Raw genomic sequence first — 17,949 nt, 5'->3', positions numbered from 1 at the left:
CTAGCCCCCATAGAGGTTTTAAATACTGGCGGGGGCCCTAATCTTATATTCGCAACCAGTGCATTATGATCCCCGAATGCAGTCACAATAACCTTGGCCATCGTAAGACTGTCAATAAGTTCGGGTGACATAAAAATGTAGTCTATGGTTGAGGAGTAATCTCCACCTCTAAATGTGGGGACATAGTTATCATTCGGTGTTGGGCTTGCCTCCATGATGTTAGTTAGCATATGTTCACGGATAAGCAAGTCCAATTCCTGCCCCCTTTTATCTGCTCGGTCATTACGAGTATTGGCCCCTGGTCTATCTGAGTTAGTAATTTTTGCGTTAAAATCCCCAGCTAGAATAATCCTTTTATTTATAATATTTTCTAGGGGTTCAGTTAAGAAGCTCAAAATTTTAGATAGTTCAGTAAAATTAATGTTTGGGATTGAATGAAAATCGTTATTGTAAAAATTAATAATATAGAAGGGGATCTTTCTTTTATACTCAATGATCTGAATATTAGGGCTCTTGGTTGGTATTACCCTGATAATCCCACCTGCAGTAACCCTGATGCCAATTAACAATCCGCCCATCGGTCTACCAAAATCGGGTTTACCCGCAATTACACTGTTACTGAAAGCCCTCAATGTGCAGGTTAGTAGTGGCCCATGTTTCCTGGAGCATAATTATGTCTATGTTAGAAAGTGTCTCTAACCAATTGAACTAATCCTTTTCTGGTGCAGCTCCCAGTTTTTGGAACTCCCTTTCCCTCGACCTAAGACGTAGCCACTATCTATGTTTCAGAAAAGGCCTCAAGACTTACCTCTTCAAATCTTACCTCTACAGTGATTAAACAAGCTTCTCAACCACCCACACAAAACAGCACCTTCAATGCTGCCCATACGTATGTTCTTACTGTCATACGTGAAGAGACTGTGATTAAGGTTCAGCTATCTAATGTTGTTAACCTCACCTTGTTCCATCCTACAATCCAACCGCCCTACAGCCTCTATCCCCTCCTCCCTATTTTCTTGTTGTTCATTGACATACTCATGTAAAATATTTACTTCTAAGTAAAGCGCCTTGATTCTTGTCCGGTGACAAGGCCCTCTATATAAAAGCTTCAGATAAATAAACTAATACCTTTGGGGCTTAATTTGAAAATAGTGATTAACTCTATCCATATTATAGCCATGAAGCCCCACCTACGTGGACCCAAAATGTAAGATGTAGAGGGCAACCCCAATTACAACTACAAGTTTTGTATTTTCCTATGAACGTATCTACACTTAATAGACTTAAAAATAACTTTTATCTAACCCCTTCTCGAAAGTCATCATATTTATTTATAAAGTTGTATAAAGTTGTATATAGCGAAAACATGACCCTTGTCGTTATCCAAGCACTTTACAATGTTAAATGATATAGAAAATATACAGAACAACATTATTATCCAGGGTGGACCACCACAAAAACAAGTGAGGGATAAGCATGCGTGCGAGACTAAGGAGATGCAGTGTTCAGGAGAGGAGATCCTATAGCAACAATGTATTGATCAGTATTACTTTGAAGCAGTTGACGGGTTCAGTCTGATTTCAGGGGATAGGGCTTTCCAGGTTCTTAGTGCAATCCCTGAGAAAGTTCGATTATATGTTTTCTTTTTGGAGAATTTAAGTGGTTTCAGCAGTAGGGTGCTGTTACCTCTAGAAACCCCCTGGCCACCAAATTGCTCCAATTGTTGTGCACGGTATCCAGAGAAGATGAAGTGTAAGGCTTTGTGGGTCCTGCAGGTGATTTTGAGAGAATCCTTGCCAAAAAACAACTTTGCCTTTTCCCTCTCAAAACTCCTCAAAAAGTCCCCTAATATACCATTTAGAAATCTCTCTGCCTCTTATGGAAAGCAGTGCCTTTCCACTGTAATTTTGCGCTTTTTTAAACTATAATAATCTCAGTGTTTTTAATTTACTGTTGAAGTCTATGCTGTGAATACATTCTTAAGACTTGTGGTAGTTGTCATGTTGTGATACAATTATGAATGTTAATAGGAGGTATGTTGTGCTTCCTGAATCTCAACTTGCCAAAACTTTTTCTGCACTTTATGCACTTTTACAATCAAATAGAACAAAACAGCATTCTATATTAACTTAAGTCCTTTGCTGACAATAGTGGTTTACAAGTTGGATTGAATAATAAAAAAGCCTTGCTTGCAGTCCTTTAACATTTAACAAAAGGGCAGATACTCTCAATGTAGAGCCACAGTTTACAGTGGACAATGACATAAGCCATTGAAATATATGGGCGGAGAGTGGGCGGAGTTCCAAGTCCATACCTGACTACAGCATGCTTGGCTGAGCAGCGCATGCACTGTCCAGGCCAGACCTAATACAAAAGGTTTATGGCCAGGAAAGGATGGTTACTTTGCCTTCCCTCTGTCTCATTTATATAAAAGACTTCTCCAAGGCATGAGTAGAGGCTAATAGCCTACTACCAAAGACGGAAGTTGCTGTCACAATTTATTATATGCAGAGGATGCCATAATTACATCACCAGTGACAAAAACATTGCAGGGCCTGACCCCAAGATTGGAAACGTAATTCAAAATGAATGGACTAACACTGGATGTATTTTGAGAGATACTTGATTAAATATAATTGGCTTTTCAATGTTTATTGGGCAGGAATACTATCAGAGTTGGCATGGGGCGTGGGCTTAGCAGGTTTTGAAAGTGTCACATGAAGTTTGTCGGGCAGATTTATCATCATTGGACACGGTTCAATACAGCAAGACCACTTACTGCGCTGCGTCAAATGGGGAGAAAAGAATGCGGCACGTGGATCAAGATATGATGCATTCCTGCTCTTTGCGCGGGCGCACTGAGTGCTGCCTATCGCTAACGCAGGCCCCCTTCTGCCATGGTGCAAGGATGCCTGCATTGCAGGCAGGTTTGTTTGTTTCCTAAGTGTGCTGCAGAATGAACGAGATAACAACAAGGAGAAATGAAGATATTTCTTCTTTTTGCACCTCTATTGGGAAGATATGCAGTTTTGAAGCCTTCGCAGGTTTACCAGTCTTAGTGAATCTGGGAATGTGCCAAAATTGATGGTTACATGTGGGGGAACACCGATGCTTCACCCATATAACGCCTTCCTTGCACTGAGTAACACGAGGCAGCGACTGGCGCTGCCTTGCGTTACTCTGGATTTACCAAGCCACGCAGGGCCAAGTTAGGTGCCCTTGCATGGCTTAGTAAATCTGTTTTCAGGATTTCGCTGCCCTTGTGACACCTTACGTGACACACGGGTAACGCAATCTTATAATAAATCTAGCTTGGAGTACTATTCACAATCTATTGTGACATGTGGTTTAGTTGTTGGGGGGAGGGGGTGCAATGCACACCTTTGATAGTTTTTTTAATTTTAGGTATTGATCCACACAGAATGCAAGAAGGAGCTTTAGGTCAATTAAAGAGTCTGAACAGTTAAGAAGTCAAAATCTCAAGCTAATTAAACGCTTTTGTGTTTACTCCAAGCACCTGCTCAACCTGTACTGTTCTAGTTAAAGTAAGAATATCTTTCCGGAAAATAGCACAGGTAGCGAAATAGCAAAAGCAATTTCAACTTTCTGCAACAAATGCTGCGGCCTCATCATAGGAATGGCGTCTGTTGTGTTCTTTCTATATTTGAATAGACTTCTGAGGGTGCAGATACTTTAAAGAACCTCTAGGTGGTAGCCCTGTATCGTTATTTCTTCTTGGTACAGTCGAACATCCAATGCGAGAAACAACTTTCAAGGCCGTTGAAACAAGCATTGGCAAAGCCAATAGGTATTGCCTTCATAAAGCAAGTGACAAGCTACTGAGTTCGCTAGTTCTCGTGTGTAAAAAAAGCAAAATGAAAAAACGTTCAAAAATAATGGCTGAACAGGAAAGGTATCTCAAGGTACGTCGAAAATGAATTTTGAATGAAATATGTTCAGTCTTTATAAACACAATAATTACATTTTGGGAGAAAACTTTTCACACAGGAAACTCTAAACAGAATCTGATATGCCTTTTGCACGTTTTCTGATATAAAAATAACACAGAGGAGTAGTTATAGGTACAAACTTTGGGAGGCTGTACATGTCCCAGAGAGATTAGCTAGCATTAATTCAAGCGTTCCACCCTTCACCTTTTTTGTTTTTAATAATACAGAAGCATCACATCTCTGCTCCTATAACAATAATGATGAAATAACATATCGAAGTGTTGCTTTGACAACGGTTGGATGTCTCAGTCAGCGAAGCACTCGCAATTTGGCAATCAATTCTACCTTCCACCCTTCGAGCCTGGTAACTGAGTATAAGTAAAAACGGGTAATAATGAAACTTTTTGTTTTACTGCACTATGAAGCATTAAACGTGTGGAATAAAATTTTACTTAAACAAACAATTTGATATAATACCACCCTTCCAATTGCATCCTGCTGCTTGAAATTGGTCGCTGTACACACAAACGTTATTTGGTGCAAACTTATTTGGGGTTTTGGGATTAATAGTGTGAAACAAAAATAGTATTGCGCATGCATTTTTGACCAATTTTTATCAGTCAGTCACAGTGCTTGGGGTGAGGAGAGGAGCCACAAATGCTAGGATGAGTGACGTGATGAAGGCCTACTGATATGGCCGCCTGTTACCAATTCTTTTATTAAAAAAAAAAAAGATATGTGTATATATATATATATATATATATATATATATATATATATATAATCAAAACAACACCCTTTCAGACATAGAGTGACGCATAAATTATGCAAAAAAAGAAGCAGCGAACTCTGGGTAGTTCTCAAGTTTAGGTGGAAAGCAGCTCCTGTTAGAGCACTCTCAACACCAGCGACACTCAAGATCTGCTCACCTCAAATGTCTGCTTTTCTATCAAAGTCTTTAAGCATAGGATTAGCACACTGCCATCCACGCCGAGATAGTTTTGTGGGGACGTCCAACCTAGGGGTCTATTACAATGTCGGGCTGATCGCCACCGCCCATATGGCAGTGGCTGTCCGCCCGCCATTATTCACTGCCCGCCACCCATTTCCCCCCGCCATGTTAGGATGACGGGGGGGACGCCGGCGGACGGAAAGACCTTCGGCCGGTTTTCCGCCAGTCAAACAGGTGACCGGGCGGAAAAAGAGATTGATATGGTGACGGTGTCTGTAAGACACCGCCATCCATATCAGGATGCAGGCAGTGATGTGCCTTTCCACGGCGACGTTGCCGCCGTGGAAAGGCATGCAGAGTCTGCATGTGGGGGCCCGTTATGGGTCCCCAGGGTGTTGGGGGGTGCACATGGGGGGTACAATACATTTGCATGCACAAATGCCTTTTCAACATTGCGGAGGGTGCTGCTGAAAGCACCGCCCGCTGCAATGTTAAAAATGAGGGATGCGCCCGCCAGAGTGCGGGACCGCTGCACATGTAGCAGGCATTCCCATTTCCCGATGCGATGGCTGGCGGGCGGACATCGTAATAGATCCCTAAGTGTCCAAATGTGAAGGAGAACCAATAGAACTACCCAGCCCTACAACACTCTAAAAGGCCAGTGCAAATAAACGTCTTATTAAAAGTAGAAAAATTGGTAACCTGAAAAGAGTGAAAGAAGATCTCTGGAGGACTGATTTGAGTCCATCAGATATTGGTAAAACAGGAGGAACTCTTAAGGCAAACACTCAATTACCTCGCTGCGAGTCTAGGGACTTGCCGACTAATAGAGGAGGGCAAATGCTGATTCAGAAGGACGACAAAGAGACAAAAATAATGTTCTGTGCCACCGCTTTAATTGCTTTTAGTGCAGTGAAGCAGGCAAGCATAAAACATGTGTCCATCAAAAGAGACTTCAGCTGACCGGGGGAGGTTGGATTTATGCTGACCATACTTAAAATATGATCACAGACCTGGTGGACTGCTGACCCCAGCAGACCATCTATCCATGTGATGTCAATGTCACCTAGTCGTAGCAACTCGAATATTGCTCAGGTAGCTTAGATTGTGACCAAGATGATTCAGAATTTTGTGAACCAACCTATTAGTAGGTAGGTGGGAATGCCAAATTATTTTCCATTCTCAAAGTCAGTGCACAATAGTAGGAAAGTGGAATATTATGTGGTATGCCTGGATGGCCATACCATGTAATAATATCACAGTACCCCAAAGATGGTCCTTGGAATAACTCAGTCGATAAGTACGAACCAAAACAAAGTCTCAACTCTCAACGGAGAGGTAAAACTTCTTTTTCCATTCTCAACGGAGAATATAATCCATACGCCATGAGGTCATCCACTTCTCCCACTGGGATGATCCATCTTCATCCGGAATAACCATTCAGTTCTTGTTGGAATCATATCCTAAAAGAGTAACAAGGTTGAGCCAGGGAACCCACAAATTCGATTCTCATAGGGTGGGCATTTAATACTGTTATGAACATAACGATCAAACAACTTAACAGTTGAAATAAACTGTCCCAATGGGTGGGATAATCCTCGCCTCCGTGTCCTTAATAGAATCTAAAATTCTTGTAGCGATAGCTGGAAAATGTTATATTCTATAGCAGGACCTGAGGCTTCTGATTATGCTGGTTCAAATCTCATCATAACAGAAGAAACATGAGATATCGGCCTGTAATAAAAAGCTTTAAACATAGAATCTGTAGACCAGTCAGCTGCCTTCAGGATGTCTTCTAAACGAGACCCCAACATGCAAGCTTTGGAGGCCATAGCTCCTCTCGTAGAATGGTCACCACATACTGAAACATCAATACCTGCTTCTGACATCACCCATCTAACCCACCTAGCTACGGTGGCAGCAGAGACTGGTTTGAAAGGTTTTTGAATAGATATTAACAACTGACCCATCGGATCAGACCTATGTGCAAGAGTGCGTTCCTCATAACATTTCAAACATTGCAAAACACATAATTTCATATTATGAGGGAAAGAAGGATAATCCACTGGACGTGACATCGTTTTTGTCCGTCTCGTGATTACAAAAGAAACACCTTGTGGAGAAAACATTCTACTAGCTAGATCCAAAGCTCGTACATCAGACACTCTGTGACAGGAGATGAGACATAGTAACATGGTGAGCTTGGCAGATAATTGTTTCAATGAAAGGTTTGTATTATTTGGCCAAGATTCGAGTAATGAAAGGACTTTAGAAACATCCCAAAGGATAGAATACCTGGGAAGAGGTGAATTAGTCTCCCTGACACCTTTGAGCAATTTACATACTAAGGGGTGCATCCCCACAGGTTTGCCATTAATATGATCGTGGCCTGCTGAGATAGCGGACCTGAAGTTGTTAACCGATCTGTAGGCCAAGACAGATTCCGCACACTCAGAAAGGAAGTTTAAAATCTCAGTCACATCTGATCCCACGGGATCCACCTGCCATTGAAGGCACCAACTCACCCATCTCTTCCAGGAAGCTGAATACCGCTTTCAGGTGGATGGAGTCCAAGCCTGATGTATGAAGCCGACAGCTGCCTGTGAAAAGCCTGTAATGCTCTTGTGTCTCCTGAGAACGTCCGCACCATCAGAGGTAGTTGGTTCTGCAGGACCAGTGGGTGGCCAGTCCCTACTTGGTCCTGGAGAAGTGTCAGGAAACTCGGAAGTAAAAACGGAAGATCCACAGACAACTCTAATGATGTGGGAAACCACGACTGAGTCTTCCACAAAGGTGTCCCCAACACTAGCGAGGCTGTCTGTCGACGGACAAAGGCCGCCACTCTCTGGATCAAGGCAAATGGAGGAAATGCATAGTTCCTCTGTTGCCCCCAATGGTGAAGAAACGCATCCGTTCCCATCGCCATTGGGTCCGGTCTCCAACTGAAAAATAAAGGGAGCTGAGCATTGAGGCGAGAGGCAAATAGATCTCTCTTGCAGGGGCTTTGCATACTCATGATCTGCGCAAACAGAGCTGGGTGAAGCTTCCAATCGCTGTATCTCTGAGGAACCTGGAGTTCCCATCGGCCACCTGATTGAGCTTCCCCAGAAGGTATTCTGCTATGACAGTGATCTTGTGAACCAGGCAGAAATGCCAGAACTCCTTCACTATGTTGACCAACATTCGGGACTTCGTTCCCCCTAGTCGATCGATATATCTCAACGCTGACACATTGTCCATCCAGAGGAGGATGCAACAATTGCTCTTCAGAGGAGATATTTACCTGATCGAAAAATGATCCTGCTAATAGTTGGAGGCAGTTGATGTGCAACTTTTAACTTGTCTGCCGACCAACGTTTGCCTGTGGCAAAGTCTGCACATTGAGCGCTCCAGCCCCATCGGCTGGCGTCGGACTCGACAACTACGTCTGGGGCTGTGTCAAAGATCGCTTGGCCGTTCCAAGCTGACATGTGTTCCAGCCACCAACAGAGCTCCTCTGGAGCTTCCGGGGACAAAGGAATGAGATGGTCGTAATGGAATCTCTTCTGAATGTAATAAATCTTGGGACGTTGAAGGGCCCGATAATGCAGGGGGCCTGGAAAAAATGGCTTGGATCGAGGAAGAAAACAGACCCACTTTCCTTGCCAGAACTCTCAAGGAAATCATCTGCTTGGACAGAGTCGACTTGATTTCCCTCCTGATAGACCTGATCTCGCTCAAAGGTAGGAGAAGTTGGGCAGAAACTGAATTTATGAGAAAGCCAGGAATTCCATCTGTTGACTTGGGACCATCATTGACTTCTTGATGTTTATGACGAAGCCCAGATAATAGGGACATCGTCCACTCTAAATGAGTGAGGAGAAGAGTCTGATCTTACGCCAGGATTAACATATCGTCCAGATAAACAATAAGGCGCACTCCCATCTCCCGAAGGCGGGAAACCACTGGTCTCAGGAGTTTGGTGAAAACCCAAGGGGCTGATGGCAGACCGAAGGGGAGAGTGCGATAGCGGTACCATTGCCCTTTCCATTGAAACTGCAAGAATTTTTGATGTGAGGGGCCAACCGGTACCTTGAGATAGGCATCCTTCAGGTACAGTCAGACCATCCAGTCTCTCTCCAGCAGGAGGTCTCTCAGCAGATAGATACCCTCCATCTTGAAATGTCTGTAGACTGCATAAGGGTTGAACTCTCTTAAATTTAAGACTAGTCGCTGACCTCCTCCCTTCTTCTGAACCAAAAAGACGTTGCTGCAAAACCCTCCGGGGATGAAGGGTCCTATGGCAATAGCCCGTTTGGCCAATAGCTCTTGCAGTTCGGAGTCTATAAAAATCTGTTCTTGAAGGGAAAAAAGGAGAGGACGAGGGGGAGTCACCTGAACGGGGGAATCCAGAAGTTCTATCTGATAATCCTGAACAGTATGAAGGATCCACACATCTCCGGTGAGGCTTGTCCAATTGACAACAAAATGTACCAACCTGCCCCCAAGAGGAATCGCCGGGCACACAGGACTTACCAGAAGATTGGTTGTCGAAGTTCTTGTATCCGCGGTTAACACCTCTGTTGAAGCGACCCCTACAGCCACGTGACCTGGAGGGGTAAAAGCTGGCCTGCTCAGGCTCCTGGGTGTAACCTCTGCCTCTGGGTGCAAAGCCTCTCTGAGGACTTGGGTTGGTGTAGTGGCCTGTCGAGCGTCCTCTGCCGCAACTGGCCCTACCAGAGACCTGATGGAACACTCTCTTAAGGGAGGACTGTTACTTGTCCAGAGAAGCGAAGGTGCTCACAAACTTGGCTATGTCCTTTACAAACTTTTCACCAAACAGTTGCCCTTCCGCAAGCGGCCCGTGTTCAGTCGAGGTGAGTTCCACCAATTGAGGGTCAATTCTGAGCAGGACAGACTTGTGTCGTTCGGAAGCCAAAGCGCAGTTAGCATTACCCAGCATACATATGGCTCTCTGCGCCCATTCAGCCAGGCCTTCGGGATGAATCGCTACTCCCGTCTCCTGTGCCTGGAGGGCTAACTCAAGAATTTTGGCTAATGGTCCTGAAAGGTCCAGAACCTTGTCTTGGCATGCCCGAAGGTCACGGTCAATCCCTTTCTTAGGGTCCTTCTTGTACCTTTTTAGGAATGTGGTCATGGAGGAATCTATGTCCGGGGTGAGCACCACCTTATGGGCTAAATCAGGACGGGACATTCAGATCTTAGACGAGCCCTCACCTCCTTATCAAAACTTTTGTGTAAGTGGACTTGCATGTAATCTGCTACTACAGGGGGGGGACCCAATCTGCAGACCTAGGGTGGACAATATCTGACGGTCAAACATAAAGGGAGATGGTGGACGGGGACTCAGAGTGCTTACGCTTCTTAGCACATTTGTGAGAAGAATCCCTGTCAGTGTCAGTGTCGGTCGTGGTGTCGGGGATCAGGATAGGGGAAGAGCGTGGGGGGGGGGAGCCAGGGCTCCGTCTTGGGCCTGCTCCTTGGACTTACAGAGCTTCGAGTAGGTGTGCACGTGCGGCCAGGATGAACCAGGGTTCTTATTAACAGGAAGGGGTGCAAGAATAGAGGAGGGCCCCGAGGGGGGAGGGTTAGAGGGGACCAACAGTTGCAACTTTTGCGTAATGAGCAACAACGCAGATGAAAGGGCCTTGTCTAACTTAGCATCCAATTTCTTGTCAATCACATCATCCATTGATTCATCATCATAATAATACTCCTCTTCACCCTGGTCCTCACACACAGGAACCTCCTCTTGGTAGAATTTGAATTCTGCAATTTCACTAGTGAATATATAAATATATTCTAATCAGAAAATTCCCCAGTGGGAAGCTCAATACTCAGCCCACACAATCAGATAGGCGTCGGTCGGGAGCAGTGCCGGGGCCAAGGAGCCAATAATCTAGAAAATACATCTGCACAAAGTCACTGAAGTAAAGCCAAATCTAGGACTAATGGAGGGAGTACACCCTTATCTGTATAGCAGAAATAGGGTGCCCAAAAATTTGTTTCCAGATCTTCTGGATGCTCAAGGGTTAATTATTGGCAAGCTACTGGCATGAACGCTGCCTTATCTGTGATCAAAAACGGCCCGATATGGCTTCAGGGCCTTCTGCGTGTTTCCCCGGTTCAGCCTGGGGAAGGACGTCAATCTGGCAATGAAGAGAGCTGCGTGCGCACTAGGGCACTTGCGAGCTCCCTGCGGGGGGGGACCAAATCCCCTTTGATCGTGAGCAGCGATCAGCGGCAGTTAAGCCGGCGGTAGCGGGGAACAAACAGCGGGGGAATAAACTAAAGAGCAACACGCGCTTACATCAAAGGGGGAGAAAAACGAAGAGTCATGCTGAAAGCGTTGCGGCGCTCAAGGCAAAAACGATTATTAACGTATAAATCACAATTCAGGGCGAGATGGTGGAAAGACCGGACCGTCGGCACCAAGGCGAGCTGCTGGAGACGCGGGGGTATGAAGCTGCTCTCGGGAGGTAGGGCTACCAAACGCTCGCTGATTCCTGGCAGAGCCTCCAGCTAACGTTTCTGGGCAGGGGGCACACAATTCACTCCCGGTACGGCGGCGGCTCCCCCTTGAACCACTCTACTGATCGGAGGGTGCAGGACTGATCCGGCGCCAGACGTAGGGTGAACAAATCCTCCGATGCAGGGGCTCGGGCCAGCGAACAGTCAACAGCGACCAGTCCCGAGGCTCCCTAGCCAGCTTGAGCGGCGGTGCGGAGGGTACAGAGAGAAGACCCCCTGGTGATCGCGACGCACCGCAGATTGATGTCTTGAGGGGAGCGTGTATCGTGCCCGGCAGCGATACATAGGAGCTGTGGGGAATTTAACCCATCAGATGCGGGCCGATTGGTGCGACCTGTGGAGCAGTGAGTACATATGGGGGACACATGCTGCTTGTTGTCCACAGAAGAAGCGGCCCTTCTGTTGGAATCTGAGCCACGGTGAGCATACTCTTCCGGGGAGGCCTGCCTGGAATAGCGGTGCCTGACTTCAAAATGGCACCCACACCTCGGTGAGCTCCCGAAACCAGCCCTGATTATGCTTTGCTGGCAGTGGGGTTTAGGAGGTGAACAAGGTTCCTATGCACTGACTTGCCCACCCAGCCAGGGGCAGAATTCACCAAGCCTTCTCCTTTGCTGCAGCTGCTCCTCTACCACTGCTGCCTGACCCCAAGATGGCCACCGGACTCTGAGCATACACACTCCAGAAACCGGAGCCTGCAGTGAGTGATGGCGGATTGACGTCCTTCCCCAGGCTGAACCAGGGAAACACGCAGAAGGCCCTGGAGCCATATCGGGCCGTTTTTGATCACAGATAAGGCAGCGTTGTAAAATTGTAAAAATACTCGGACTTGATAGTTCTGAATAAAAAAGCGGCACTCTTCGGTGCCTGTCAGTGTTTGCTCCAGCAAGAAAAATTGGGCGTGTCACCTACAGAAGCAGGATTGCATTCCTGCGAGTCCTTTAAGGCAATCCTGATCAGTTGCATGAATTTCCCCAATCTGGCTAAAATCATTGTCTTTGAACACCTCACTCAGTTAGTCTTTAGCTCGGACTCCGTCATGCACGTGTGAAATAAAGGTACTTTAAAAGGGGATCTATGAGTTGCTTCAATCGAATATTCTGTCTAGGTGTTGTGGAAATTCTACCAGAGCAGGATGAAGGGTTCTTCAAAAGAGGAAGAGGTTTCTAGTTAAAATATTTTCCTGTGGAATATATGTCCTCATTCCTCATTAATTTAAAGGGCCATTCTTATTCTTAAACTGTGAGAGGAGACACTTTGCATCCATCTTGTGATGTGGTGGTTGCACCTCCTAATGGTAACTTGCAGCTCATGTTTTGTAAAGCCTCCATAGGGGACAGATGGTCATGTCTTATATTCATGATATTAAAGACAAACCCTGGTATTTTTAGGTCTCGACTGGCATTGAAGTGTGCATGCGCTGCTCGCTCTGCGAGGGCCTTTTGGAATAAATACAGTTTGGAAGTGGACTTTAAGCCACGCCCTTGTTTTGAATTGGCTTGCGTCTGCCCGCCGCTCTCTCCATCCCTTTATGCATATTTATGTTCTGCTCCAAGTGTAGGCTCATGTCGCTTTACTTGTAAATTGGCAAAGCTTCAAAGCGCTACTAACTCACGTTACCATTATTTCAGCAGGGCACTCTTGTTAGCCTTTTTAAGTGTCCACGAGCGATAAGTATGCTACGCCAAGTTTCGGGGATACAGTCTAGAGGTGAACATATTTCACTAGTACATGTGAGCACTAACCCACAAATATATCTTGGAGATTTATGGTCTCAGACAGAGTACGGATTTCAACTGAGGCATCAACAATACATTGTTGTGATAAAGAGAGGACCTTTTTGCAGCAGATACTTCCGAAATGACTAGAGTTGCATGACTGTTTTAGTGAAGTCCATTGTTGTGTTAATTAAAAACAGTCGCGGATGGAGGTGGACCCGAGTTATGCTGATGCCTTGGTTTTTAGACATCCAAAGTTGCTACGAGTTTGTCTATCAGAGTATTGAAAAAATAAAAGAGCCCAGAGGAAAAGAAAGGGGTTTCAATGTTTGAAGGCGTGGACAAAGTGGGAAATTACCGAGTCCCCGCCTCCTCCCCCAAGGAAAGTTAACTTTCTATTTTGCACCCGTCTACTCTATTTGATTATGTTTTTTGGCCTACATTTACTTCTGATTGTCTCTCTACACTGTCATCTTAAGTATTTTTGGGGTTCCGGCAAGACATTTCAACAAAGTTTAACATAACATTTAGTGTTCGTGGCATCATGTGGGCTTGAATTAGCAGGAAATTGGCAATAAAATTAAAAGCTTTTACAAGCAGGCCCCAAAAGTATGACTTGCTTGAGGCCTTCAAAATTCTCAAGATGACACTGGGTGGGGTGGCACGTTAACCTTAGAGTGAGTACAGACAGGGTCTTGTGAAGCTCAAGTCAAGCCACCAAAAGATAAAAATCAGGCAAAAAGTATGATGAAAAAATATAAGGCTCCTTAAACGATTTTTTTTTCAAATTTTTCAGATAAGTACATACAGGCTACTGAATTGATTAACACTTATTGGATGAATGTTTTTGAAACATTCAATGATAAATACCCCCATGCCCTGGTGACTTTGACACGGGTTACCAAAAATGTGCGCATTTTCAATGCAATGTAAAACCATCGAGGTAGATATTAAAAAACAAAAACTTGTAATGTAAACTTAGAATGTCCCATAGGCTGAACATCATCGGAAGTCGGATGATGGCTATAACAGTAAAATGAGAAAACTTTAAAGCATTTAAATATGCCACATTACCGTCTGTAGGGAGATGACAGCCTGGATTAGCCTGAGAACCTTCATCTAATGACACTACAGTTGCTATTTAACCACCCTTTGAGTATCTTTTCCCCTCACTGTACCACCCTAGCACCAACAGGGCAAATAGCGTCTGTGGTTGTTGACACTTTTATACAGTTTTTTTTCTTTCTGAAGACTGCTTACTTTTTAAGTTACCCATGTCTGATGATGTGCTTCTTTCAGTTCTGTTATTTGTAATCAACAAGAGTAGGCCTTGTCTGTTCACTTTTCTCCCTATAAGATTGGTTCTACTGGTCACAGTGTGCTATGTGGTGTTGTAGTGGGTGGGCATGATGTGATTGTGGATAATGTGCTGCATGGCTAAAAACTTATAGTCCCAAAGGCGAGACCTATTGGCTATGCCAATGCTTGTTTTACACTGTAGTGACGCTGTCACACTGATGCAGTATTGGGCGTATCAAAACTAAGTACCAGTCCAAGCAAACCCTTTGGCAATCAAATCCGGTTTCATAAAAAGGTAATTTTCTTAATAAATTTGTTTAGGAATAAAAACAGAACAGATATAGAAAAGTAACACAAAGAACATATTTTAAGGGTACAGACTTAAACTGCAATTGATTTAAATTAATGGTTCAAGAGGTGATTCAGGTTGTTTTAGAAAGAGATAGTATTTATTAGCTGAGTGACGCTCCATAAGACATCTAATGTTTTCATTTATTTTCTGTACAGATATATAATTGGTTAATGACTGTTTCACTTAACTGATTCTGTAGTGTCGTTCCTATATTCCCAATAGGCTCTGTGCATTGGAATAGTATATCCTGTAGTTTAGACGTAGGACTGAGGTTGACTAGGTCTCTATCGAATATACTAAACTTAATAGTGAGTGCCAGCTAGCTCAGAGGTCACTAGAAACTTTCTCGAATACACAAGAAGGGATTAGTTTCTGACAACCGCATAAACATGACAACTTTGTTTCCCCAAGAATAAACGTATCTTCAGAGTCGTGGAAACAATGATAAATATTTTACTCAGTCAATCGTGCATGCTTCTTTTCAACAGGGGTGCAGAGAAATAGAGAGACGGGCGTTTTCAATAAAAGGATTTATTGAACAGTCTTCTTTCTCATGCAAGTAAAGTGAACTGCTACAATCGTAATGCAGGCTGCAAAGTATAACGCGTACAGCGAGAATAGAATTATAAAATAATACTGTAAAAGCATTGTATGGTTTCTAAGCCATATATGAGTACATACATAAATACATAGACAAAAATACTCAACTAGTGTGATCTAAAATACGCCTACCCCAATGTACCTAACCTCAGTCTAGGACGCGGGAGGGAGTAAGTGTTTGTGTAGCATAGGTTTGGTTTTCTTTGCCAAGAATATATCCAAGATTTCTCTTAGGGTGTAATCAGCTCCATACCTTAGTTTAGAATGAAGGAGGTCTGGTATCTCTGAAGCTGGAGTCTCAGCGAGAGAAAGGACAGATTCTCGATCAGTGCGTCAGCTGGAGGGTCGGCATCCTTCGGCACTTGCTGTAGCGAGCTGTGTCGGGCAAGTAGATAGTCGAGCTGCTCTTAACCACCGTCTCTTGCTAGAGCAAGTGAAGGCATATTTATACCTTGAAGGTGCTTAGTTTGACATAAAGTCGGGCATAATAACGTCAGTAAAGAAGCCCAAGGGAATAGTAGTTCTTTGTAAACTCCATGAGTCCTTGGAAAAATCAATACTCAAGCAAGGGGAGGTCCCTGACTGCTTAAGCTGATTTTCCAAGGAATCGTTGTGACGTTTTGGTACGGGTGGAAGTAGCCATGCCTGTATTTGGACTGCATGGGCTATTTCTAAATATGGTTATGATTTCTATGCCTATATTAGGGCAATGTGAATTGTACCTATATAAGGGCATGAATCGGGAAATTTTGCTCGGATCCTAAAACGCCATACCACAATTCCTGCTACATCTTTTTCTGAGAATGTGCATTTTTCCAGAGATCTTGCTAGAGGTCCATAGCCCCCTGAAGACAGCAGGCGTTGGAACCACCCTAAAACTGCCCCAAAGCCTGAGATTTTATTCTGGATAGTTTAGTGCCCTGACAAATGCAAGAGGATTGAGACCCATCCTTGACTGTATCATTCTCAGCTAGTTTCCACCATTGGTTCGAATCCTCTAGATTAAAACGCTGACCTTGACTCAGAACTTGCTATGGGTTTCTGGTTACTAGGGATTCCTAGTATCACATCCCTTTTTGGTCCGTGTCATTGGAGACTGTTGCTGTGAGCAAGTCGTCACTGAGTGTAACAAAAGCATTTGTGATCGGAGTCAAATTCATCCTCCTGTGTACAAGATGCAACTTAAAAAACATTGAGGTATGTCTAGAACTGGTTAGAGCCAGGGCCTCTTGTGGATGTTACCCTCATAAATGGGTTAGCTAAAGCTACAACATCCACTCTTCTCCCCCACCATTAATCTGAAAAGTGATTAGGAAATATATTAACAGCCATACACATGCTCTCAAAGCCTCTGATGGGTTAATGAAAATAAGGCCCCTGATCTTCTATGCATGGACAAAGGCAGTACTGTTCATCTTCCTTGAGAAATGCAGGAAGAGTTCCATCTCTCACTTTACCATTTCCAAACGGAACTACTAGGCAGGACTACACCCAATCGCAATAGTTAAGAAAGTGGCTGATGTTCTTGTTATGGAAGCATTATGAAGACCCTGTGTCCATTACTCCAATTCACTTCCTTTGATTTTCAGTAGCATGGTGCATGTTTCTGGTGCCTGTTAAGTCCGCTTTCATTGTGTGAGCATTACTGTTTGGATATAATTTGGTTCTAGGCAGTTATCTTGGCCAGATGAGCCTTTGGTAAATTATTTGGCAGATTCTGAGGTGTCGGGCAGTTATGTCACCTCTTTCCAGCTTTTTGTGCTTCGTTATCTATTTCCGAGCAATGCTGGGGAGATGGCCATATGAATAACCAACACTGACTCACTGGTAGTGGCATCAATACTTCTCGTCCACAGGTACCCTTCCATTACTAGGACAAGCCTCCTTTCCAAGCTCCGCTCCAGTTCCAATTGGCCCAAATAAATAGCTTTCCGCAGTCCGATCTAATGGGTTGTGTTGCAGGTGTGATGTCAGTGGAGTGGGACATGCTGACCTTTTTATGGCTCTGCAACGTCCAATCTGTTAAGCGTTCCAGCTTGACTGGATGATAGTGTGTGCCCTACATTATTGGAGTAAACACAGAAGTGTATATTTGCCTAGTTTTCTTCATTTATAATGTGGCCTTAGGGTTTTCAAAACTGTATTTATAACTTTTGCATTTATTGAACCAATTTCAAATTAGAATTTTGAATCAAAGGATGTCCTATTCACTTTCAGATGCACTATTACCAACCAATTTGGACCCTTGTTGGAGCTGGAGCCAAACGATTAGCAACATCTGGTCGCCCAACAGCAAGCGTGATCCCTTCTGGAGTGAAATGGATTAAGTCTAAGGTGCAAGGATTTGATCCAGAAAACAACTGCATCCGGATAGATGATGACCGGGAGGTAATCCTTTTACATGTGTGATATTTAGACATGTTGGTGGTATTGCATTGTTTACATTGATATTTTGTAACGTAAATGTAAGAGTATTTGGGGAAAATTCTAATTTTATTGCACACACCATTTCCATGATTTTTTTTATAAACCTTTTTTTATTGGTTT

The 17,949-nt window shown here is 44.1% G+C and overlaps 1 protein-coding gene across 1 annotated transcript in view; it reads left to right on the top strand.

Annotated features, from left to right (window-relative positions):
- The window catches only part of SQOR (sulfide quinone oxidoreductase), a 186,357-nt gene that overhangs the window by 61,861 nt on the left and 106,547 nt on the right, over positions 1 to 17,949 (top strand). Inside the window, exon 3 of the mRNA XM_078684768.1 lies at positions 17,620 to 17,790. Coding sequence (XP_078540894.1) covers positions 17,620 to 17,790 — 171 coding nt within the window. The remainder of the gene's footprint in view (positions 1 to 17,619; positions 17,791 to 17,949) is intronic.

The sequence above is a fragment of the Lissotriton helveticus genome, chromosome 3_2, assembly GCF_964261635.1.
Source record: "Lissotriton helveticus chromosome 3_2, aLisHel1.1, whole genome shotgun sequence".
NCBI classification, from domain to species: Eukaryota; Metazoa; Chordata; class Amphibia; order Caudata; family Salamandridae; genus Lissotriton; species Lissotriton helveticus.
Note: the sequence above shows the minus strand (reverse complement) of the source record. Positions and strands in the feature narration are given on the sequence as shown.